This window comes from Wyeomyia smithii, chromosome 2, assembly GCF_029784165.1.
Source record: "Wyeomyia smithii strain HCP4-BCI-WySm-NY-G18 chromosome 2, ASM2978416v1, whole genome shotgun sequence".
NCBI lineage: Eukaryota > Metazoa > Arthropoda > Insecta > Diptera > Culicidae > Wyeomyia > Wyeomyia smithii.
Genome location: NC_073695.1, coordinates 113951784 through 113978262, shown reverse-complemented (window position 1 = coordinate 113978262; position 26479 = coordinate 113951784). Strand labels below are relative to the sequence as shown.

The window sequence follows — 26479 nt, the reverse complement described above, 5'->3', positions numbered from 1 at the left end:
CACTTTTTTCACACAACGAAATAGCCTTTCACTATTGCTATAGGGGAACTGCTCCATTATGCATCTCAGCTTATCTATTCATCTTATACAACATGAAAACACAATTGAAAACAGGAAAAACGCATATTTTCTTCTTAAACCAATCTGCTGGAATGGATTCTTCTCAGTTCACTTTAGATTCCTTATGAAGTATAATCCTCAAAAACTCACTAAAAAGCTCTAAATTTGATGTTTTATTCGGGCATCTGCACTCGAGAACTCATTTAATTCAATCACCTACCTCAGAAAACAAAATCCGCGCATTGTTCTATACGGCTACAACGGGAATCGTTCAGCAGCCAACCAACGGATTTTTTTTTTTTGCATCATTAGCTGACCACTTTTCATTTTAATCACTAAACAAAATCATTCGTTGTTTTGCTTTCGTCTCGATTAGACGCAAATTGTTCAGCTCTGCTTGATTCGCAAAACAACAATACACGAGTTATCGTACGGGTGTTTTTTTTGTCGATTAGTTCTTGTGTAGTGCGATAACAATAGCCTGAAATATATCGGCAGAAACATCTTCTGCCCACTGTCAGGGGCAGGCTACCCCGCCAGTGATCTGATACGCAGCTGATAATCAGCAAGAATAATTCTCCCGCACCGCTGTTACCCCGCTAGCAGCACGGACCACCATACGATCGAGCGAGTGGAAGTCAACTACAAGTGGCATTTACAAGGTCGCGTGTAGGATACGGCCACTGTGTCACAACACGAAGCTGGATCGTCATTGTTTGTTCTGTGGAGACGCTCGATTGATCCTACTATCAGCCGTGAGGTCGTGACTTAGACGTTCGGTGAAGTATTCACTTTAGAATTTTTACTATTATTATTAATATTATTATTATTATTGTTATTATTATTATAATTATTATTATTATTGTTATTATTATTATTATTATTATTATTATTATTAGTATTATTTCTATTGTTATTATTATTAATATTACTGTCTTTTTTTTATTTGATCCATTGCAGTTTAAAATATTGTTTTTAAAATTTAATATCAACTATTTGATCCCCCCCACACATTCGAATATTTATCGTTTGTGTGCGGTAGAGCGTAACGCTCCCGCAAAATGGACGACATGCAGGTGCAACTTTTTCTGGATGTGGAAACAAATGGGGAAGAAATTGAAATTTCCCCCAGCAGTTCTCCCTTACCTTCCCCTGTACCACCCCCGCTACCTAGCCCCGTACCAAGGGTACCGGAAATACGGGTAAAAGCTTACCCAGATGCCGCTAGCGGCCCCTACGTTGTTTACTTCCGGCCAATAAAAAAACCTTTGAATATAATTCAAATAAACAAAGACCTGGCAAAACAGTTTTCGGCCGTAACCGTGATTACGAAGGTGAGGCCGAACAAACTGCGAGTTTTCGTGAGTAGCTTGAAGCAAGCAAACGAAATTGCTAGCTACGAGCTCTTTACAAGGGAGTACCGCGTGTACATCCCTGCAAGGACGTGGAGATCGACGGTGTGGTTACCGAAGGAAGCCTCTCGGTCGATGACATTTTGCGTCACGGGGTTGGCTGCTTCAAGAACCCCCTGATTCAAGATGTAAAGATACTGGATGTCAAGCAGTTGCATTCAGTATCCATCGAAGAAGGGAAGAAGAAATTCCTCCCTTCGGATTCCTTCCGTGTAACATTCGCCGAATCCGCACTGCCGAACTACATCTCTTTGGACAGGGTTCGTCTGCCTGTACGCCTGTTCGTACCGCGGGTCATGCATTGCCAAAACTGCAAGCAGTTAGGTCATACAGCCACCTACTGCTGCAACAAGGCACGCTGCAGCAAGTGCGGAAGCAATCATGCTGAGACCGCTTGCAGTGAGGATACTGAAAAGTGTCTTTACTGCGAGGGAACTCGGCATGACCTTTCGGCGTGTCCCGCGTACAAACAGCGCGAGGAAAAAATTAAGCGTTCCCTTAAGGAAAGATCAAAGCGCTCTTTTGCAGAAATGCTAAAGAGGGCTGAGCCACCCTCGACAGGGAACATCTTCTCCTTTTTGCCAACCGATGAGGGTACATCTGACGTTCCTGTCGAAGGGTGTTCTTATGCCTTGCCAGAGGGATCTAGGAAGAGGAGAATGCTCAACTCTCCTAATCTTTCTCGCAAAGGTCGTAAGATAACCCCTAGCGGAATGACCAATAAGACAATACAAAAAGGAAGCGGTGAAGAAAAACCGAAGCAAGTACTCCCCGGTTTTAATTTCAAATCAAACCAGGAGTACCCACCGCTTCCAGGGGCACCAAAAACCCCTCGTGCACCCATTTTTCGATCAGAAGACATAAAAGAAACAGGGTTCATAAAATTTTCTGATATTGTGGACTGGATTTTTAACATTCAACATACCAGATCACCTTCAAAACATTCTTCTCGCCCTTCTCCCCACAGTGAAAACCTTTTTGAAGCAACTCACAGCAAATTAGCCCCTCATTTCAGCTATCGTATCTTTCGATGACTAATACGTCGAAAGAGGTTAGGAATTTTGTCACTGTGTTACAGTGGAACTGCAGAAGTATCATCCCCAAAATCGATTTATTTTCACATTTGATAAACACATACAATTGTGATGCGTTCGCGCTCTGTGAAACTTTTCTCAATTCAAATGACCAACTTAATTTCCACGATTTCAACATCATTCGTCGAGATCGAGACTCACACGGTGAAGGGGTACTTTTAGGGATCAAAAAGTGCTATTCTTTTTTCAGAATCGACCTCCCCTCGATCTCGAATATTGAAGTTGTTGCTATTCAAACGAATATGAATGGAAAAGACCTTTGCCTTGTTTCGTTATATATTCCCCCATCCGCGCGGATTGAACAGAAGCAACTTCTTGATATAGCAGAATTTCTTTCCGCACCTTTTTTGATTTTGGGAGATTTTAACTCTCACTGTTCGCTATGGGGGTCGCTGTATGACGACAACCGATCTTCTTTAATCTGTAACTTGATCGACGACTTCAATATGACACTTTTGAATACTGGGGAAGCGACACGTGTACCTAATCCTCCAGCACGTGAAAGCGTGCTTGGCCACCTGCTCGACATCACTAGCGTTAGATTGCCAGTGGAAAGTAATTAACGATCCCCACGGTAGTGATCATCTTCCAATCGTTATATCAATTGCTAATGGTTCAACTCCCCCGAACCCAATCAATATTTCCTACGACCTTACAAGTAATATTGATTGGAAGCGTTATGAGTCTTTTATAGCGGAATCTATCGAGACTCACGAGGAACTTCCTCCGGAGGAAGAATACGCGTTCTTAGCTGGCTTGATAATCGACACCGCGATTCAAGCTCAGAGGAAACCGATACCCGGGGTAACGATTAGACAGCGACCTCCCAACAAATGGTGGGACAAAGAGTGCTCTGAGCTGTACGCGCGAAGGTCCGCGGCGTATAAGGACTACCGGGAGTACGGCACTGTCAACCTACTTCGAAAATACGAGGCACTGGGCAGGCAGATGAAGAGCTTAGTAAAGGCGAAAAAACGCGGGTACTGGCGGCGGTTCGTAAACGCGTTGTCGAGGGAAACAGCTATGAGCACTTTTTGGGATACCGCCAGGCGCATGCGGAACCGTGACGTTTCGGATGAGAGTGAGGAGTATTCAGATCGCTGGATACTCGATTTTGCCAAAAAGGTCTGTCCGGACTCTGTACCGGAACAGAAAACCTTTCGCGACGCGTTTTTAGTAACTACGGAAGAGCCTCCATTTTCGATGTTGGAATTTTCAATGGCTCTCCTGTCGTGCAACAATAAGGCTCCAGGGTTAGATAGAATAAAATTCAACCTGTTGAAAAATCTACCCGACTCTGCAAAAAGACGCTTGTTGAATTTGTTCAACAAGTTTCTTGAGCTAAATATTGTTCCGCATGACTGGAGGGAGGTAAAAGTCATTGCTATTCGGAAACCCGGGAAACCTGCCTCTGATCTCAATTCATATAGGCCGATGGCGATGCTCTCTTTCCTCCGGAAATTAATGGAGAAAATGATCCTTTTACGGTTAGACAAATGGGTCGAAACAAACGGTTTACTTTCAGATACTAAATTTGGCTTTCGCCGGGGCAAAGGGACGAACGATTGCCTAGCGTTGCTTTCTACTGAAATTCAACTCGCATTTGCTCGAAAAGAGCGAATGGCTTCTGCGTTCTTGGATATTAAGGGGGCTTTTGACTCTGTCTCTGTAGAAGTTTTAAGCGCGAAACTTCATTCGAAGGGATTTCACCAAATTTGAATAACTTTTTGCTCAATTTGTTGTCAGAAAAGCATATGTATTTCTCACATGGCAATTCGACAACTTCCCGAATTAGTTACATGGGCCCTCCCCAGGGCTCATGTTTAAGTCCTCTCTTATATAATTTTTACGTCAATGACATCGATGAATGTCTTGCAAATTCATGCACGCTAAGGCAACTTGCAGACGATAGCGTTGTATCCATTACTGGTAGCGAGGCTAGCGATCTGCAAGGACCATTGCAAGATACCTTAGACAATTTGTCTGAATAGGCTCTTAAGCTGGGTATCGAATTCTCTCCGGAGAAAACTGAGTTGGTCGTTTTTTCTAGGAAGCATAACCCAGCTCAGCTGCAGCTTTTACTAACGGGTAAAACGATCACTCAGGTTTTAGTCGCTAAATATCTCGGGGTCTGGTTCGACTCTAAATGCACCTGGGCTTGTCATATTAGGTATCTGACACAAAAATGCCAACAGAGGATTAATTCTCCTCATACGATTACCGGAACCTGGTGGGGTGCTCACCCAGGAGACCTTCTAAGGTTATACCAAACAACAATACTGTCAGTTCTTGAATACGGTTGTTTCTGCTTTCGCTCCGCTGCGAACACGTATATTTTGAAACTAGAAAGAATACTATATCGTTGTTTGCGTATTGCCTTGGGTTGCATGCAGTCGACCCATACGATGAGTCTTGAAGTGCTAGCGGGTATTCTTCCGTTGAAACATCGTTTTTAGAATCTCTCTTACCGGTTACTAATTCGATGTACGGCCATGAACACATTAGTAATTGAAAATTTCGAGAGGTTGGTCGACCTTCAATCCCAAACCAGATTTATGACTTTATATTTTGACTACATGGCTCAAGATATTAACCCTTCTTCATACGTTCCCTTCAATGTCGCACTTTTAGATACTTCTAATAATGCTATATTCTTCGACACCACCATGAAAGAAGACATTATTGGTATCCCGGATCAATTGCGCCCACAAGAGATCCCTAAGATTTTTTTAAATAAGTTTAGACATGTGAGTTGTGATAAAATGTTTTATACTGACGGATCTAATCTAGATGACTGGCTTCGGTGTTTTCACGAAAATTTTACCGCCTCCTACAAACTCGATGCTCCTGCTTCCGTGTACATCGCAGAACTTGCTGCTATTCAGTACTCTCTTGGGATCATCGAAACCCTGCCCATAGACCACTACTTCATCTTCACAGACAGTCTCAGTGCCATTGAGGCTCTGCGATCGATGAAGACGGTGAAGCACACCCCGTATTTCCTGGGGAAAATACGGCGGTTTTTAAGTGCTTTAACAGATAAAAATTACCAGGTTACCTTAGCGTGGGTCCCTTCTCATTGTTCCATTCCGGGCAATGAAAAGGCTGACGCTGGGTGCTATTGATGGCGTGGGTGCTATTGATGGCGATATTTATGTAAGACCAATTGCTTATGATGAATTTTATAGCATTTTGCGTCAGAGAACACACAACAGTTGGCAATCATCATGGAACTCAGATGAACTGGGACGGTGGCTACTTTCCATTTTTCCTAAGGTATCGACGAAAGCATGGTTCAAGGGGTTGGATGTAGGTCGGGACTTCATTCGCGTGATGTCCAGACTTATGTCCAATCACTATACGTTAAACACGCATATCTTTCGTATAGGGCTTGTAGACAGTAATCACTGCGTTTGTGGCGATGGCTACCATGACATCGAGCATGTTGTTTGGTCGTGTGTCGAATTCTGTGATGTTAGGTCCGAGCTTATAGATTCCCTCCGGGCCCGAGGAAAACAACCGAACGTTCCCGTTAGAGACATTCTGGGAAGCGGTGATCTGCATTACATGACACGGCTATACTGCTTTCTGAAAAACGCTGACATTAAAATTTAAAATTTTCTTTGTCTATTTGTCAGATTAAGGACACAAATATACTATGCTGAAGACACGGAAACGAAGAGCCCGCATCTATGCTGACACAAATATTTTGAACCCACAACAAACAAGTATACAATGGCTCTACCAGTTGAAAAACAAAATTCAAAAATAATTTTAAGTCAAAATTGTACCTCCCCTCCTCTCACCTTAAATCCCCACTAGCTCGTAGTCAGCCGCGAGAATAGAAAAAAAGGCCTCCCTCTTTTCCCTGCTAACGTAGAATTAATACGAATTGTACTTGGCTCAGTAAAACAGAAATGTTTCGTGCCGTGTCAAATAAACTAATTTAAACCTTAAAAAACTAAACAAAATCACTCACTACCCTAAGAATACTTTAATATTTTAAACGTTCACCTCAAATTTCCTAAGCTTAAATTAGCAGAAATATTTCAGATGAATTTCTACAATTCCTGAATTTCAATCGTATGTATTTTCATCTGTTTTCACTACGTTGACGAAAATCAAAAGTTGCCAAATTAGTTTCTGTAAAAACAAAAAATTAAACTGAAAATGTTGAATTATTCCGGCATAATTGACATAAATCGACAGCACTGCAGTGGTTACCTAGGTTACCCATTTTGCACGTAAACAACTACAGCGGATATCTAGGTAACCTACTACGACGGGCTGCGGCTACGTTCATTCATGATAATGTGATTCATTCATGATTAACAGTGTGATGAATATGGGGGCGTCGTGAGATGCATTATTGAACAGTGATTCAAGTTTTGAGATGGATATGGAAGCGTTTTGGAGAATTGTTTGTTTTACAAAATTCAGGATAAATCTAGCTTATTTTACTAATATACAATGCTGAACGATTCCATAAGATATAAGCATATTTAGTTTATTTGTTCAATGATTTCGTGAAAATTTGGTGTTTAATCCGTGCATTCTTCGTGAATATCGGCTTAATGGGTTATATAAAGGAGCAGTTCCCCTGTTAATGGAATTTATCAATATTGTTTACAACACAAAATTGTATATTTCTTCATATAAAAAATTGCATATTTCATTAGTTCTTAATGTGAGTGTTTCGAACTGAAAGGTAACATGATATCACTTTGCGAAAGTAACTTTGGAGGGGCAAAGCGCTTTTTGCCCCTCAACAAATGAGGCCATGCAACGTTTCAGCACTCATCCAACGAGTGCGGAGTCTACCCCGAAGCCGATGACCAAGTGTCCACAGTAGGATTCACTGGCCGGAATTCACGTTCTTCCGTTTTCGGCATGGATTGCTGGGAACTTCACATTCATCTTCCGCAGCTCTCTAGCTAGAATACCTGCGCATGCCAGTTCGAGTAGAGTCCTTACATTCCAAGTACCGAGTTTTTAATAATTGTTGTCCTTTCTTATTCGCCTATTCACCATATCGATTTTTCCGTTCCGTATTATTATCTGGATTGTTCCCAATTATAGGGAAAAGGGGGGCAGTTTCGGACAGAGCTTAAAAAAAACAAATGGTGCAATTTTCAACCGAACTAAAAATATTAGTAAGTTGGCAGCCCTTCCACCAACATCTACCATAAAGTTTGATAGCTCTTGGTTGTTTATTACTAACCGAAACAATACAGTGCCATTTTTCATTCATGTTTTCAACCGTTTAAGCCTAAACTTGTAAGTATTTCTCCAATTTCTTTGTGAACGATTTAAAAATTAAAGTACACCACCTTAGTTTGTAACTAATATGCAATGAAAAAAATACGTGATAACATCGGGGAAACAAAGATCTTATTTATTAGATAAAATTAAGATTTGTCTTCGGATGGTGGTGAAGCACATTCGGACATCGTTCATGGGGCACATTCGGACACTTACCAAATTTGTGTTTGATTGTTGTTTATTAACAAATATCGATTTAGACTGATTCTCAGTCCTAAAAATGGTTCGGAACTACAAAACAAAAACCGATAGAGCAAGCATCGACGAAGATGAGCTGGGAAGAGTTTCTAACCGAACAATGTCTTTGAGACACGTTTCTGATACCTGCGGAGTTAAGAGAAGTACCTTGGTCTGTCGTCTGAAAAATCAAAGAAATGAAAAAACAGAAAATTCAGAAAGCTTCTCGTCCAAAAGCTCAGATCAACAAATCAAATATTTCTAGAGAAATATTTGATCGAAAGTTCTCACATGAATTATGGATTAACGTACCGTATGCCAAAGCGATTGGAAAATTGTTTTTCAATGTTCTGGAACACTTGAATGAGGTTCCAGAAAGCAGCGTAAGTAAACCAATTTTGCTGTTGCTTGACAATCACGAATGCCGTTGTACTTTGAACCAATCAAATATTGGCGAGAAAATAACATAGTTCTTGTATCCTTTCCCCCTCATAGCCAGTTTGCTCGATTTTTATTTTATGAAATGAATTTGAAATTAAAGGATGAGTTTCGAAGTTTGCAAAGCATCTAATCTCAGTCTCTGTTTTTATTAAGGAAATAGTTGAAATACACAAAATTTTCATTAATCTAGAAAAGTTTTTCAACACTGTCCGAAAGTGCCGCAGGACTGTCCGAAACTACCCTACACACGGCTCACATTCGGACAAAAAAGCAATTTTGAAAAATTTAAGTAACTCAACCGAAATCGCATCATCCAACACTACTATATAACACGCTTATATGATACTCTGATGTCCAAGCAACAGCTAGGATGAATTCAATTTTTTTTAAAAGATAACAAAAAAATATTAAAAATCATGGTAGAAAAAAGTATCCGAAACTGGCCCCCTCTCCCCTACATATTCAGTATGGTATATATTTGAGCTGCGATACTTAGTCTCGCCACAGTGCTGTCATCTTAGATATAGTTGGCGAAGAACCGTATTTCATGACTCAACTCAACCGCCCGCTCCGGGTCAGACGTTGTTGTACGCCGTGTCTATGTACCTGGCGGGCATAAACGTACATGTCAGGAAGCAGCAGTCCTGCCCAATGGTCTCGAAGCTGTAGGCCATGGCGCAGCAGCAGCGGCTGAATAAGATGGTCAAGTCGATTTTCCTGCCTAATCGCGACGTGGCGGTAGTGAGGGACGATGAGACCAATTTCACCCTGGTTGGCAATGACTGGCAGAGCACTTCGTATTGTACCTCCCCACGGAGGAAGTGAGCTTCCGCAAGAAGGTGCCGCTTTGGCTGACAATCATCGAGATCTATCGAGAATTTCTGGACAAACTAAAAGCGTAAGATCTGCTCTAACAATTTTATCGCGAATACTGAAAAGGAATTGATAAATTCCGTTTCAGTTTTTCTTCAGAAAGTGTCTATGTCGAACATTTTATAATTGACCATATTGGTTAATAATAGGATCAATGTTTTATGTAGAGACTAAGTTGGACCCAATGTATTATTCATTGAATTCGATGTCAGATTTGAACAGTTTGTCGTTTTGCTATTGACGTATTGTAACGTAAAACTTCATGTATGTGTTACAAACAATGATGGTTTATTTTAATAAGGGGATTTGTTAGTAGCTTAAGTATTTATGATAAATATTAGTAAATAATGAGTATGTGTGTCCAATCACAAATGGTGACTTCTCAACACTGTTAGTAATTTGTAATTTTAATTGTTAGGATTTGTTTGCTTTCGCAATTAGGACTTATCTTTCGTAGGGATTTAAACCTACTTGTCAAGAAAGGAAAGTAAACTTACAACTAACTTAAATGCTAACTTATTGGCTATAAAGAGAGCTTATCGTAGCAATTGAGGATTGCAACGATTTTTGTCGAAAATTGTTAATAATTTTATTTGACATAGCTTCTAATGGTTCAACACCAGTAAGTCTATGTAATTCGAGTGAACCAAACCAAGGAGGACGCTTCAAAATCATTTTCAGAATTTTATTCTGAATCCTTTGGAACGTTTTCTTCCTTGTTGAACAGCAACTTGACCAGACAATGATGGGGTTTTTATGCCTGCTTGAGGACGGCCTTTCATGGAGACCTATAAGGTCAAATGGAAATAGAATAATTAATAAATAAATAAATAACTATATAAATAAATTAAATTTAAAAAATAACTCAAAAACCTGCCTACAACTATGTTTTCGTCCGCCATGGCGAATGTTCCGGGTAACTGCTGTAAGGCCGCTAAAGTCCATTTTTAAAGCAAACATTATGTAGCAAAACGGGAATAAAAAAACTTTGGTTTGGCGCTCACACACCAGTCACTTTCAATATGGGTTGCATTGTAATAGAGACATGATTGCGGAAGAATACTGAAGAGAAAAAGATGATGCGTTTTCTTGCTCTCTCTAGTGATACCACTTACCGTGCAACCTGTGTGCTGTTTAAATAAACCGTTGCGTAGTTCACTTAAGAACGACATTATCGCATGACATAAAAGGTAGGTTGCCAATGAAAATCGACTTTCCGAATTTTGTCCAGCGGAAGGTATCAAAAGTTTTGTCTTGTCAAAAAAAAAACGTCCCCTTGTAAATTCCAGCTCGAAAGGGCATCAGTCTACTTCCCAGGACCACGAATGGTTGAAAAGTTCAGTTGCCACAGGCACACAGACATTTGTAGCAGCCTTCTATTACGTAGTCTGGAAGAGTATATTTTCTCGATTTTCTTACGCCGGAACAAACTGCTGATACTAGACACCTTGTTTCCCGTGAGAGAGACGACGGACGCAATGCAGCGAAATAGATAGGCTACAAAAATGAATAGCGATAAAGTTTCCTTTCATGGCCTCTATGGATGATAGAAACAAAGGCAAGAATTAAAAGCTAGAAAACGACTGGGAGAAAAATCGGAAAAAAGAATTGTTTCTCTCCGGGGTATGAGATGATTTGGCTTAAGTATATTTTGTTTGATGAAATTACTAATTTCTAATACTGGTTTGCCTTGATTTTGGGCAGTCGTTATTTTCTCCGTGCAGCCCGCAGTCCGATTGAGCTGAAATTTTACATGAGAACTTGTTTCGAGAAGACGGAGCTTTTGAATTTCTGCTAACCGAATTTCGCCACATATTTCATTGGCACCCCAGTAATGCAAAATACAAATATCTGCAAAAAGATGAAGATCGAAGGTTCTGAGGGGAGGGTTGAGGAGCCTAATCTCCCCTCTCTCTTGGCTACGCCACTAGATGGTGGTATAGATTGAATTTCGCTTCACCTCGTGGGATTCCAGCCGCCGGAATATGTCGCCGGGTCGCTCACCTCTCGCAAACAACTATGCTACGACAGCAAGTCGACATCGTGCGCGCCGGTTAGCCTATACATGAGGTTGAAGCTGACACCAATACCAATACACAGAACCATCATGTGCATGTATATACACAACGTTGAGAAGTTATATTCGAACTTATTGAATACTTACTTTACTTTGTTGGCTAACGGACCGTTAACCGGTCTAGGGCCGAACGAATTAGAGATGTCCAGCTTCTTCTGTCTTGGGCAACCGTTCTCCAGTCTCTTCGTACACCAGCAGATCGTGCATCTTCTTCCACCGCGCACATCCACCGCGTGCGAGGCCTACCACGGAGCCGACGGCCTCTTCCTGATTCTCTACTGAAGATAGCTTTGGTGGCTCTCCCGTCAGGCATTCTGGCTACATGTCCAGCCCACTGAAGCCTGCCCCGCTGTATCACCTTCACTATATCAGCAGGTTTGTATGCCTGGTACAACTCGTGATTCATGCGTCTGCGCCACACTCCATCTTCCAGCTTACCGCCAAGTATCGATCGCAGAACTTTACGCTCAAAAACTCCGAGCACTCGTCGATCAGCTTCCTTCAGCGTCCATGCTTCATGTCCGTGAAGGGCCACCGGGAGTATCAGTGTCCTATACAGCGCTAGTTTTGTGCGAGTTTGCAAACTACGGGACCTTAGCTGGTTACGCAGTCCGTAGAAAGCCCTGTTCGCAGCTGCAACTCGTCGTTTCACTTCACGGCTCATATCGTTGTCACATGTCATAAGTTTACCAAGATAAACGAATTCGTCAACCACTTCAAATCGTTCCCCATCTTATTGAATACCCTGTATATTATAACGATAAGTGATTTGCATGTTTAAGCATGTAAAATTTATAAACCAAAAGTAAAGCTTGAGTTATTAGATATCAGGACGTAAAAAAGAATTTGTCACGAAACCATGTTATTGGAATAAAAATAATGAGTTCTCAAAATAAAGGTAATGAACAGCACATTAAAGGAAAATTTGCAAAAAAATCGGAAGGGATGTGCGCAAAGCCACGACCGCAAGGTTGACGTAGAACCACACGCAGAGTGACGGTTGGAACACCGGTACTAGTGTTAGTGTTTCATTTTCGGCACAGGAAATCATACTTCGCAAACACCGGAGCCAAGTGCCTTGGCTTCATGAGAGTATGTACTGAAACCGAAAATTTAACTTCGTAGAAACACCTTGACAGCATGCTTACTGGTTTGTATAGAGCTCTGACATGCCCAGCCCACCGTAGTCTGCCGATTTTCACCGTTTGAATAATGAGTGGTTCTCCAAGCAGCTGATGCTCGTGGTTCATTCGCCTCCGCCATGATCCATCTTCCATCTGCACTCCACCACCGATGGTACGCAGCACCTTCCGTTCGAAAACCCCAAGGGCGCGTTGGTCCTGCACGAGCATGGTCCAGATCTCGTGGCCGTAGAGGACTACCTGTCTGATCAGTGTTTCGTAGATGGTGGTGGGAGATTGATACTGCCTTCTCTGGAACCCCTTCCTCTCTTGTACTTAGTCTTAGATGCGGGCATTCATGAATCCCATTTGATATTGCCCCATGAACTCTCTCGTAAACGGTGATGGTCGACGGCACAGAGTTTGGAAGAGTACCTTGTAGGTAGCGTTCAGTAGCGTGACTGCACGGTAGTTGCAGCAATCTAACTTGTTGCCTTTTTTGTACATAGGGCACATTGTACCCTCCATCCACTCCTCCGGTACTAGCTCTTTCTCCCAAATTTTGGCAATAATCCAGTGTAGCGCCTTAGCCAGTGATTCGCCACCGTGTGCAAACAGTTCGCTGGAGAGTTGGTCTGCTCCAGCCGCTTTGTTGTTTCGCCGTCGTCCTTTGTTACATCGCCGCTAAGGTGCTCGTCATAGTACTGCTTCCACCTTTCAATCACCTCACACTTGTTCATGAGAAGGTTGCCGTCCAGGTCCCTGCATAAGTTGGCTTGAGCCACATAGTTTTTGCGGGAACTGTTCACCTTCTCGTATAATTTCCGTGTGCCATTCGCACGGTACAATTCCTCCAGCACCGCGCTTCCTGTTGGCGCTTCTTCTACCGTAGGATCGACTTTGGCGTCTCCTGTTCCGATTTAAGATTTTCAATTAACACTTTTAGACCTTTTCTTCAGAAATTTCGTTCATCGTCAAAATCAATACAATTTGATTTTAATTAAATGAGCCGTTGAGAGCAAAAGTGGTACATGTGCCATTAAGTAAATTTTTCAGGAGACGCGGTAAACTAAAATACTCAAATAGTAAATTATTTACAACATTTTTTTTCAACACAACTGCACTAAATCATTGCTGGAAAGGTTTCAAAAGACGGTACATAAAAGCATAACGAGTTATGGTTGAGAAACTTACACAAACTTCAATGGAAAAACATGTACCACTTTTGATCTATGGGAAAAATAATGACAACCAGAAAACTTTGAAAGCAAAAGTGGTACATGTCCAGTGTCAGCATGAAGGATGCATTATAGCTCTCTAATCTTAGGACATAGAACATTCATGTCTTCAGCAGAGTTGTCCAAGTGATTGAGTACTATAGAATGATAATCTGTTTGTTGAGGAATTCTGTCTCTTCGTGGCGCTGGTGTATATGTGTTTGGTGACAGCATACGAGTTGATACTGAAATAGGTGAAACACTAGCGCCACGTAGTGAGAAATTACCAAAGCAGACAGATCTTCATCTGAAAGTACTCAATCACTTGACCAACTTTGCTGAAAACATGATTGTTTTATATCCTAAGATCCTCGACTTACAATTCATCTAACATGCACAGACTGGACATGTACCACTTTTGCTCTCAACGAAATGGTGATTATGTTAATTACCAAAATTTGTGTTGGCTATAATTTTGGTGTAGGTTATCAGATCTCGGTTTTTCTTGGATATTCTAGTACATTATTGCGTTCTGCATCAATTTATGCAAAAAAACCCAAAAAGTGTAAAAATGGCACATGTACCTCTTTTACTCTCAACGGCTCAAATCTTGTATATCGTTTATCATATGTGCGGCCATTTTGTGCCACCCTATTTCCATCTCTGTTGCATCTCGAGTCATTTTTTCATTCTTTTTCAGCTTTTGTTCAACAAATGTCCAATATTTCATAGTTCAGCGGAATTAAAGGCAGATAGGTGGATTGATGCCCTTTTCGAAGGGTTGTTTCTTTTTGATAAAGAGGTCATTTTATGATATCAATTCTTCATGTTATCTCGAGACTGCTGTTTCATAAGGGCCTATCCAAAATGTGACTATTGAATGAAATATTTTATTAAGGCAATGGCTCCTATATTCATCTCATCACTCTTATTCGTCCAACTTACCTTTAAATATTACTTTATTCAACTGAAATTTCCAGCCACTAGACTAAATCGAGAGTCAAAGTAAGTGATTCTTAATGAATCGAGTTTTATTGTTCGAAATTTTGTAATCTACTGTACATTGAGGTAAGCTAAACATTTTCAGAATATGAACAACTATGCAGAACTTGCCAACTTTCACTAAAGTTTCATACAATAAATAGTTGCCAAAGAGTTAAACTTGATATTTTGTCACAAAAAAAAAAAAACTAACTAAATATTCTTCGAACTTACAAGTTGTTAAAAAACAATTGGCTTTTCAACATATTTATAACCGTTAATTTTAATGTAATGTCGTAAGAATTTGTTGCATATTAAATAAACATGTTTTACTATACGTAAAGAAAACTTGACCACATAATTTAAAATTCATAAATGCATAAACAGTTATCATTGAATCAAATATTTTGACCTTAGAATTCTATCACACGAGCATATTGGGAATGATTTAGCGGTAATTCATATGCAAATTGATTGATTCGATTATGCTAACAGTTTAAAAATGCACTATTTCAGAACACCGAAAGCAATCCACCAGCCGTGCGAAAGCCGGCGTGTGTCCCGCAGTGGCTCGGTACCGAATCTGACAGCCGACAAGCTACCTGCTCCCCTAGCGGTTGAATCACCTGCTTGTGCCAGGTCAGTAGTTCGACATCACCATCGCGGGTCGCGTGTCAGTAGCATGGTTCATCGATCTACACGTGAAACCAACGGTAGCTTGTTGCATCCTGGTACACTGCATCAGATGCATCGGCATGCACAGTCTGTGGATGAGCCCGAGCCTTTCATGAGGTAATACATTTTCCTATGTATGCTGCTGCTGTGTAGCGAACGATGGATCTGATTAACATATAAAATTAAACTATACTCAACTATGCCATTACTCTTCCTACAGACATTCGAACCAATCTGGTTCACACGGATCGATGCACTACGGCTGTTACCCGAATGACGTACCAGCTGTGCAAAAGTTGCGTGACAGAAACAAGCGCTCGGACACGGCCCGAAAACATGTCCTGTCGCGGCAAACCAAGTTCGAGAAAGACGAGCCGTCGGCCAGCCCCAGGCACAATCCCTTTGCCGTCAGTCGACGCTCATCGACAATTTCGAATGCCTCCTCCAAAATGAATCGAAGCAGTAGACGTGCCTCAACCGTTTCCAAGACACCGAGCGTTGATTCGCGGGGAGCGCTTTCTACGGCGGAAGTCAATAGTCCAGACCCGTCGGTGCAGGCAATGACACCACGGAAAGCTAACGGGATAGGCCAGATGTCAACACCGCCGGTTGAGAGAGAATGTCGGTAAGTGTGTTGTTGCTTCAATCTCGCATATCTATTGCCATTAGGATATGTTTTTGCAAAAATATAACGCGAATGCACATTAGTTAATAACCTGCTCATCTAAGAAACCACCAAGTTCATTACCTCCAAACCTTAGAGGCAGTAAATTATTGCAATTGTCGAGACGGAACGCAAATGGGTCTAGCCTATTAATGTGATTCACTGGTAAAAGGACGCAAGCAAAGTAGTAATTAATCTACATTTGCTTTTCGCTCACCAAAAAACAGCCTCTGTCGGTGCATATATTTATTTGGTGCTTAGCTTTATTTCCAACCAAATAATTTGCCCCCTCTATGATGACGCTAACTTCTCGTAGCGAGAGACTGGCTGCTTTCTTGTAATAAACATGACCTTTTATCGTGGCACAACAAAAATCATCCACCAACCATAAAACAGTCATCCAAATGTAAACTCCCTGCTGCGAGCTTACCAGAATAGTGGGTACAGTACTGAGTCACCATGACTTTCTCATTTGTTCTGCTACTTTAGCCCGGGATACGGGAGCGCAACCGAGACGTAGGGCAAATGACACTAATGGCTACATTTGAGCGAATGGTTAGTCACCTTTTCCGTTTGCTTACATTCACTCTAGCATCTGTTGCTCAACATCAACACACAGGAAGCCGGTAGAACATGCGGATAATCATGGAAAAAGCGAGTTCACTTAGACGAAGTAAAAACTGGCACGTGTTGCGTTTTCCAATGGTAGCTTACTTTACCGAAAAAGATGTATGTGACGTGGTAATAATATGGCCAGATAATATAGAAAAATGAGATTGAGTGCTCGAGGTCATTTGAGGAAAGCAAGAATGCTTATTTATGTACATACACTAATTTCCGGGGCATTGCCCTTTAATTTACATTGAGCGGACACAACCGATTTTGATTCGGGACTAAAATTTACTACTAACTATATGAGCAGCTTGTGATGAATATTCATGCAACCAGGTCTCTTAAGAACTTGGTTTGGTTTCATGCTCTAACAAATGTTTCTATTAGTGTTTACGTGTTACGCTTCAAGTAGCGGCAAACCAGTTTTTTTGAAGCTGGTAATGATGTTATCTTCTTCACCGTATGATTATTGCGCATCATTCCTCGGTGCATCATAGTTAACAACGGGAGGAAAGTGACTATGGGCGGATGCCATGTTGGAAGTGTCCTGTTTACGATAGATAGGAAAAACTGGATTTAAGATGCACTGTTGCAGAAGAATTATCATCGTTGATTGTGTCTTTTGTGAAAAACGACAAACTTTCAATACCGATGGTGGTATGCATATTTTTTACAATAATACAACAATTCCAACACTGCCGCTCATGGCAAGTCCGTCCCAATTGCATTTTTAGCAATTTTGAGTTTATTTATGGAATCAATTCCTTTTTATATCTACTTTCGATAAAACAAATATTTTTGAATACTTCGTTCTGAGGAGCTATGAAAACAATAGCAAGTCTGTTTGTCCCACAGCAAAAGTGATCGCAAGTCGGTGATATTTACCACCACTTATGGCCTTCAGGTTTAGAATTGGATGTACCAAGTGATATTCGATAGGAGGTTTGATTGAATTTTACGCGTTCTAAATCGGCTACATGTGGCTCTAGCTGATAGTACAATGTTATCTTCAAAACAAAGTTTCCACCAGTAGCTTCCTTCAGCTGTGGTTTGTTGACAGTGAACGCAAACATTTTCCTAAACTATAGGTGTTCTTTCATATTTGCTACCACTGCTACGTGGAAGCTGTCCGCCGTCACGAATGTGTGACCGCTCTCAGGGAAATTTAGAACAAGTTCCTACACCTAAACTGATTTTGAATTTATCAGTAGTATCAAATGTAAAAACAAAATCTTATTTCATTTTGAGCGGCGCAGTTGGTGCATTGTGTTATGCTTCTCACAAAAAACTTGTTTAATAATGCACGAGAGTTGGTCATTTATGAATGGACCAGCGATGGATTCATTCCAAACGCAAGCTATAGCACCGCAATCGATTTGCAGTAGTTTGTTTTTTATCACCGGTCGTAGCTGGCTATGGGACTGACTTGCTATCATTCTGGCTACGTACCGTAAAAGTAATCGCATGTGAGTCCCAGCATATGATTTTTAACAAATTTTAATCAAATTCAGTGTTTATGCAAGTTTTATGATGCAATAGTGTTAGATTGTCATTGCAGTACTAAATTCTGTTGATGGTCTCGATTGAAAAAGCATTTAAGTGCAAAATTTCACCTAAAGCGTTATGATTTTTAATTGCTGTTTTCTCGTCAGCACCAAAAAGCAAGTGGGACGGACTTGCTATGAGCGGCAGAACGGATGTTGTGAAAAAAAAAATCCAACAACAATTCATATTGAACTTTTTTTTTTTCTTCACCTATCGTTCATTTGACACGGCACAAATACAATTTAATGTTTAACGGCGCCAATTATATCTGATGACTTAAATTCTTTAAGCAAATTTTTTATCCTCGCTGCCGACTACGAGCTGAAATTAAGTCTATCTTAAAACTAGCATACATTTTTCAATCAATGTTTTGTAGTTGAATGGTCGTCTGATGATCGTCGAATGGCCATGGATATGCAGCATGTATGGATTTATTCTGCAAAGCCACGATGTCATGAGCTGGGACAGGGGCATGTAATCCTCGGATCCTGGAAGTATTGTGCGGGGTTCAGTTGCTGGTTATGGTTCGTTGTTGTTGTTCGCTGTTGTTCAAGCCAAGATATCGCGAAAGGCCTCGGGTTCTTAGGTCCTAGCGGATTCGTGTGGGGTTCAGTTGACTATGACGTGTTCTTGCCGTTTTGTTGAATGTGGATGGAAAGGAATGGGACTAGACTGGGGTGGGATGGATTTCAGGAAAATGTATATAAGGGACATGTAGGGTAGGTCACGACTCGCCAAGACATCACGAACAGTAACAGCTGATCCTCTACCCTCGGCCCGGAGGGAAGTTATTAATTTAGACCTGGCGTCACGGTGTACACGGCATGACCAAACAACGTGCTCTATGTCCTGATAACCTTCACCACAGGCACAGATACCACTTTCCCCGAGCCCAATACGACGGAGATGCGTATCAAATCTATAGTGATTGGACATAAGCCGCGACATCACGCAAATGAAATCTCGACCTACATCCAACCCCTTGAACCACGGGCTCGTCGATACCTTGGGGATAATGGAATGTAACTACCTTTCCAGTTCCCCTCTAGTCCAAGAATTTTGCCAACTGATGATCGTATTCTGAAGTACAAGTGCGAAAAACTCATTAAAAGCAATTGGTCTTTCATAAATTTCACCGTTTGTTGCGCCCACCTTAGCCAAAGAGTCCGCTTTCTCATTACCCGGTATCGAGCAGTGAGAAGGGACCCACGCTAAGGTAATCTGATACGATTTTTCGGATAAAGCACTCAGATGTTCCCGTATTTTCCCCAGGAAATACGGAGAGTGCTTAACATCATTCATCGATCGGAGAGTCTCAATGGAGCTGAGACTGTCCGTAAAGATGAAATAATGGTCCGTGGGCATTTTTTCGATAATCCCTAGGGTGTACTGAATTGCAGCTAATTCTGCGACGGAAACAGAAGCAGGATTATCGAGTTTATGGGAGACGGTTAAATTGTTATTGAAGATACCGAAGCTAGTGAACCCATCGAGAAGTGATCCGTCAGTGTAGAACATATTGTCGCAGTTGATGTTTCGATATTTATTGGAAAATATTTTGGGGATCTCCTGCACGCGTAAATGATCCGGGATTCCTCGAGTTTCTTCTATCATGGATGTATCGAAAAACACAGTAGAATCAGAAGTGTTTGATAAGTTGACACGAATTGGAATATTCGAAAAAGGGTTAATATTTTGGGACATGTGATTCAAATACAATGTCATAAAACGGGTTTGAGAATTAAGTTCGATTGACCTCTCAAAATTTTCAATCACAGGACGGTTCAAGACCTCACATTTGATAAGAATACGAGAAGACAGGCTCCAGAAGCGGTTTTTCAATGGTAGAACTCCAGCTAAGACCTCCAAACTCATCGTATGGGTCGATTGCATGCAACCCAAGGCGATACGCAAACAACGATATTGTATTCGCTCCAGTTTGATCAAATGTGGGTTTGTTGCGGAGCGGAAGCAGAAACACCCGTACTCAATGACAGACAATATCGTTGTTTGGTAAAGCCTTTTAAGGTCTCCTGGATGGGCTCCCCACCATTGTCCGGTTATTGTACGAAGAAAATTCACTCTTTGTTGACATTTTTTCATCAGATACCTCACGTGACAACCCCAGGTGTCTTTAGAGTCGAACCAGACACCAAGATATTTGTGTACCAAAACCTGAGAAATCGTTTTACCCATCAATTGTGTTTGAAGCTGAGTATGTTCATGCTTCCTAGAAAAAACTACTATCTCAGTCTTCTCCGGAGAGAATTCGATACCTAGCTGTAAAGCCCAAGCAGACAAATTGTCCTTGCAAATCGGCAGCTTTGGCTCCTGTAACAGAGACCACGCTGTCGTCTGCAAGTTGTCTTATCGTGCATGAATTTGCCAGACATTCGTCGATGTCATTTAGATAAAAATTGTACAGAAGGGGGCTTAAACATGAGCCCTGGGGAAGACCCATGTAGCTAATGCGAAAAGTTGCCAAATCGCCGTGCGTAAAATGCATGTGCTTTTCGGACAACAAATTGTGCAAAAAATTGTTCAAAATTGGCGAAAATCCTTGTCGGTGAAATTACGAAAAAATGTCAATCGAAACGGAATCAAAAGCCCCCTTAATGTCCAAGAACGCAGACGCCATTTGTTCTTTGCGAGCATACGCCAGCTGAATATCTGTTGAAAGCAACGCAAGACAATCATTCGTCCCTTTGGCACGGCGGAAGCCAAATTGAGTATCTGATAGTAGACCATTTGATTCGACCCAATGGTCTAAACGACGGAGTATCATTTTTTCCATCAATTTCCGGATACAGGATAGCATTGCAATCGGCCTATAAGAGTTGTGATCAGAAGCTGGTTTCCCTGGTTTTTGGATGGCGATCACCTTCACTTGCCTCCAATCCTGCGGTACAATGTTTTGCTCCAGGAACTTATTGAACAAGTTCAACAAGCGCCTCTTGGCATTGCCAGGTAGATTCTTCAACAAGTTGAGTTTGATTCTATCTAACCCAGGCGCGTTATTGTTACAGGACAGAAGGGCAACTGAAAATTCTGCCATCGTAAAAGGTGATTCTATCGCGTCGTGGCCCGGAGACGCATCGCGAGCAATGTTTTGCTCAGGAACAGAGTCCGGACATACTTTCCTGGCAAAATCAAATATCCACCGACTTGAAGACTCCTCGCTTTCGTTGACCGTTACGCGATTCCGCATTCTTCGGGCTGTGTCTCAAAGAGTGCTCATCGATGTCTCCCTCGACGTCTCGTTTATGAACTGATGCCAATATTCGCGTTTCTTTGCTTTAGCCAAGCTCTTAAGCTTGGTATCAAGCTCCGAATACCGTATATAGTCGCCAGGTATACCTCCCTTCTGGAAGGCCAAAAACGCGTCGGATCTTTGCGTGTAGACATCGGAGCACTCTTGGTCCCACCACGGAGTGGGAGGCCGTTCTTTGATCGTTACGCCGTGATATTTCTTCGTTTGGGGTTGCAACGCGGCGTCGAGAATCAAGCCCGCGAGGAGGTTGTATTCTTCAAGTGGTGGATGATGTTGAATCGACTCGACCGCTTTTGAAATCATTTCCTCGTATAACTTCCAATCGACATTCCGTGTGAGGTCATACGGAATGTCAATTGGTCGAATGCGAGTTAACCCGTTAGTAATTGAAATAAGAATAGGCAAATGGTCGCTACCGTGAGGATCGAGGATTACCTTCCATGTGCAATCCAACCGTAGCGACGTCGAACATAAGGATAGATCCAAAGCGCTTGGGCGCGCTGGTGGTTTCGGGATACGTGTCATTTCTCCGTTGTTTAAAATAGTCATGTCGAAGTCATCGCAAAGGTTGTAGATTAAAGAGAAGCCGTTATCATTGTAAGGGGAACCCCAAGCCACACCATGAGAGTTGAAGTCTCCCAAAATCAAACGTGGCGAGGGAAGAAGTTCTATTAAATCAAAGAGCAGCCGTTGCCCAACCTGTGCTCTGGGAGGAATATATATTGAAGGAATACAAAGCTCTTTACCTTGTATTGTCATTTGACATGCGACAACTTCGATGCCTGGAATCGAGGGGAGGTTAATACGATAGAAAGAATAGCACTTTTTAATCCCTAAAAGTACTTCTCCATATGGGGTGTCTCGATCAAGGCGAATAATATTAAAATCATGGAAGTTGAGATCAATATTTGAAGTAAGCCAAGTTTAACAAAGGGAAAATGCATCGCATTTGTTTTTATTTATCAAAACTTTAAACGAATCAATTTTTGGTAAAATACTTCTACAATTCCACTGTAAGACAGAGATAGAATCCTTCATATACGCAGTTGAATTAGGCATCGAAGGATACAATCGCTGCAAGGAGGGGCCATTGGGCAGACAACTGCTTCAAAAATGTTCTAACTGTTGGGAGAAATGCTGTGAGAAAAATTTTAATTGGATCGGGTACATTGAAATCCAAATCCAAGAAACATGTGAGATTTCGTGATGATCGTACCGTTTCTTTGCACGTTTGCTCTTCGTACTGCTTCTGCAATGGCGATGTTGAACAGTAAGTTGGAGAGCGCATCCCCCTGCTTCAGTCCATCCAACGTTACGAACGCGGCTGGTGTCTCGCCAGCTATCCGCACGCATGATTTAGTTTCGTATGGAAACCGTGTTCCAGCATTATCTGCCACAGCTCGTTTCTTTTCACTGAGTCGTATTCCGCCTTGAAATCCACAAACAGATGGTGCGTCTGCAGGTTATACTTCCGGAACTTATCGAGGATCTGCCGCAGGGTGAAGATTTGATCCGTCGTGGAACGCCCCTGTCGGAAACCAGTCTGGTACTCGCCAACAGAGGATTCCGTTAACGGTCTTAATATGAAGAACAGGATACGGGAGAGCACTTTATATGCGGAGTTGAGCAACGTAATGCCTCGATAGTTGCTACAATCCAACCGATGTTCCTTCTTATAGATAGACCATATGAGGCCTTCCAATCAGTCGTTCGGCAGTCTCCTGGCTCTCAGTAAGCAGGTTGCCGTCCTTGTCATTACACATGACCGACACAGGGAATTTCCTGATTCTGACGGTTCTTTAGTAGCTCCGCACCTGCCCCTCGTACTTGCGCTTCTCCCGACGGTGGGTTTTATTTTCGGCAGCTCTTGCCTCCCTGTACCTTTTTCTGTGAGCATGCGGCTCGTGGCACGTTTCTTCTCATCTGTCGCTCTCTGGCATTCGTCATCAAACCAGCCGTTACGCTGTTCGATGGCACCGTGGATACTGCTCCACAGCCCATTTATGTCCACCACTCCTTCATCCTGCTGTTCTGCGGTACGTTGATCCAGCTCTCTGGCGTATTCTGCTGCCACACCATCAGCTTTCAAGTGCTGAATGTTGAAACGCGTCGTCCTCTCTGTGTGAGATTTCAGCACGTTCGACAACCGTGCGCGGATCTTACAAACGACGAGATAATGGTCAGAGTCAATGTTTGGTCCCCGAAAAGACTCAACATCAGTAACATCTGAAAAATGCCGACCGTCATTCAGATCGATCTGGGAGCAGGCTTCTTCATTTGGATGCCTCCAGGTGTGTAACCGAATATTCAAACTTAGAAAATCGGAGCTACATGGGGCCATTCCTCTGGCCGCGGCAAAGTTTATCAGCGTCAGGCCGTTTACATTGGTTGACGAGTGGAGGCTATGCCTTCCAATGACCGGACGGAAGAATTCCTCCTTCCCAACCTGTGCGCTTGCGTTTCCGATGACCGTCATCTAGTTTCAAAAATGGAAAGTTTCCACAGTGCGCCACCTATGTATCGACATGAGCAACTGTTTTAGTGTCGCCATCTACATTTTAAGTGCAAAAGCTGTTGCGGTGCCGCCATCTAGTGTTCAAAATGAAAAGTTTCCACAGTGCGCCACCTATGTATCGACATCAACAACTATTTCATTGTCGTCATCTATATTTAAAGTGTAAAAAGCTGTTACGGTGTTGCCATCTAATATTTTTTCTCAATTGAAAATGAAAAGATATTAAATAGAATAAAAACGTATATTGTTAATAAAGGATAATGCTAGCTGTTGAGTTATGAATGAAAAAAAAAGAGGAGAAATACAACTAACCTTTGACTTCATCGGATTTGTCGTTTGTCGGTGCGTAGGTGTTGATTAAACTGTAGTTGAAGAATTTTTCCCTTTATCCTCGACACGCATATATGGTCATCTGCGGGCCTCCACCGGATGACTCTTGTTTTCTGATTTCCCAGCACTACGGAACTGACGCCCCGTTCCGCTGCTTTGCCGCCACTGTAGTAGATGTGGTACTTGAAAGAGGTGTGTGCAATGGGGTCTACTGCACGGAATTCCCTTTCTCCGGAATTTGGCCACCGAACCTTCTGAATCACTGCGATTTCGACTCCCTGCCGCTGTAGTTCTTGAGCAAGCAAGCCAGACCGCGCCGGTTCATTGAGAGATCGGACGTTCCAAGTACTCAATTTCCAATCGTTTACCTTAATCTTTTTCCGTATTCGTAGCCTAGGTCTTTGCCGATTGATTCGTTCCGTATTTCTATTTTCGTTGTTCGTGGTTCGAAAAAAGGTTTCGGTATGCTAACATACCAGGGTCGAGATACCTACCTCCTGCTGATGGGACTACCATCTTAGGTGTAGCTGGCGGGATACAATACTCCATAATTCACCCGCCCACTCCGGGTCAAACGCTGTTGTACGCCGCCCCTAATATGGGGACACAGCCGCGTACGACCCCCTTCCCAGTCAGCATACGACCATAGTTTCCACCGGGGGCTGGTTACCCGATATGACACAAAATTTGGAAAAAATACTCAATTTTGTAAATTAGATATATCATCGGTTAGCAAATATTAGTAAACCATGATTTTTTTCTAAAAATTGTCTATCAAAAAATGTTTTTTCCTGAAATTTTGGAAGGTGTAATTTTTTTGTGTTTTCGTGATATTTCAATTTGAGTATAATCATAAATTTCATGTAAATATACAATTGATATGTATTTATTGCACGGAATACACAGTCCAGTGCTCTGATACTCTGACGTTTCTCTGTGTAATAAGAACTTCAATCTGACGTTTAGTTTAGTTCGCAGTTTGGTTGCAAAGATGGCGTTTCAACACCAACTTTTTATTCTTACACGCTAGAGCTTTGCAGTTTTCGACAAAGTCTCAGATCATAAAACTTTATGTAACTTCGTAGAAGACACATAAAATTTGTAGAATTAAGAAAAATATCATTATATCTTGAATTAATTTTTTCATTACTATATTATTGAAAGTGGTTGTCATTCCGAGATTGTTCTGATTTATTAAGGGAAATTAAAAAAAGTTACGTTTTATCGAGTTACGTTATATCGAGGTTGCCTTATATCGAGGTATGACTGTACTATAAACTTATCTGTTTCTTACATTAAGAACATCAAAAAAACGAAGCAAAACAGACAAAATATCTTTGCTACACTAAGTGATATTGTAATTTTACGAGCTTCAGAAAAATTATAAAGAAAATAGAAAGACTCCGACTTATTCTATGTTAGAAATATTGATTAATCTTGTTTTTATTAATTTCCTAATAACAGTATATGCTTTTCTTACTTTGTCATAATTGAATAAATCTAGTCTTCTGCTTTGTTTTCGAATAATTTTGAAAAGTAGTATGAATTTGCAAAAGACGAACTCTATCGTTGATTACTTTAAACCATGCGTCTCCATTAAGCAGAGCGTGAAAAGGCAACGCATTATCATTCAGTTCGGTATTTATTCAACAATGAAAAATGTCTGCACACAAATCCCATGCTTCTAAAATACACCACGCATTGCAACTGCTTTTTAGTCTCGGCACTATCTTAGTCAGTTCGAAAAGCTTTGGGATGCAATGTTTAACCTCCTATCTAAGCTCAACTAAGATCGTTACGGAACATAAGTTTTGTCGTATAGAATAAACATAATTCATTTGCACTTGAACCATATTTATCAGTGTATAATCTAAGCCAGAAATTTCATAAACTGTGAAAAAGCCATAGTCAAAATCTTGGCAATAATTCCCGCATGATGGTTTTCTAAATTTATATTGTTTGCAGCCTTTGGCAATTCCAGTCAAACAATGAAAAACGTATATGCAGATTTATCACTCGACATTGCAAAATCCAACCAAAGGCCGCAAAATCTATCACCTTGCCATCTGATCCTGTACGATGATAGTAAAAA

General features: G+C 41.5%; 1 protein-coding gene across 3 annotated transcripts in view; it reads left to right on the top strand.

Moving 5' to 3' along the window:
* Positions 1 to 26479, top strand: part of LOC129721129 (uncharacterized) — a 102696-nt gene that overhangs the window by 61552 nt on the left and 14665 nt on the right. For all 3 annotated transcript variants that reach the window (XM_055673309.1, XM_055673307.1, XM_055673308.1), the window contains 2 exons: positions 15292 to 15567; positions 15671 to 16075. In XM_055673309.1, coding sequence (XP_055529284.1) covers positions 15292 to 15567; positions 15671 to 16075 — 681 coding nt within the window. The remainder of the gene's footprint in view (positions 1 to 15291; positions 15568 to 15670; positions 16076 to 26479) is intronic.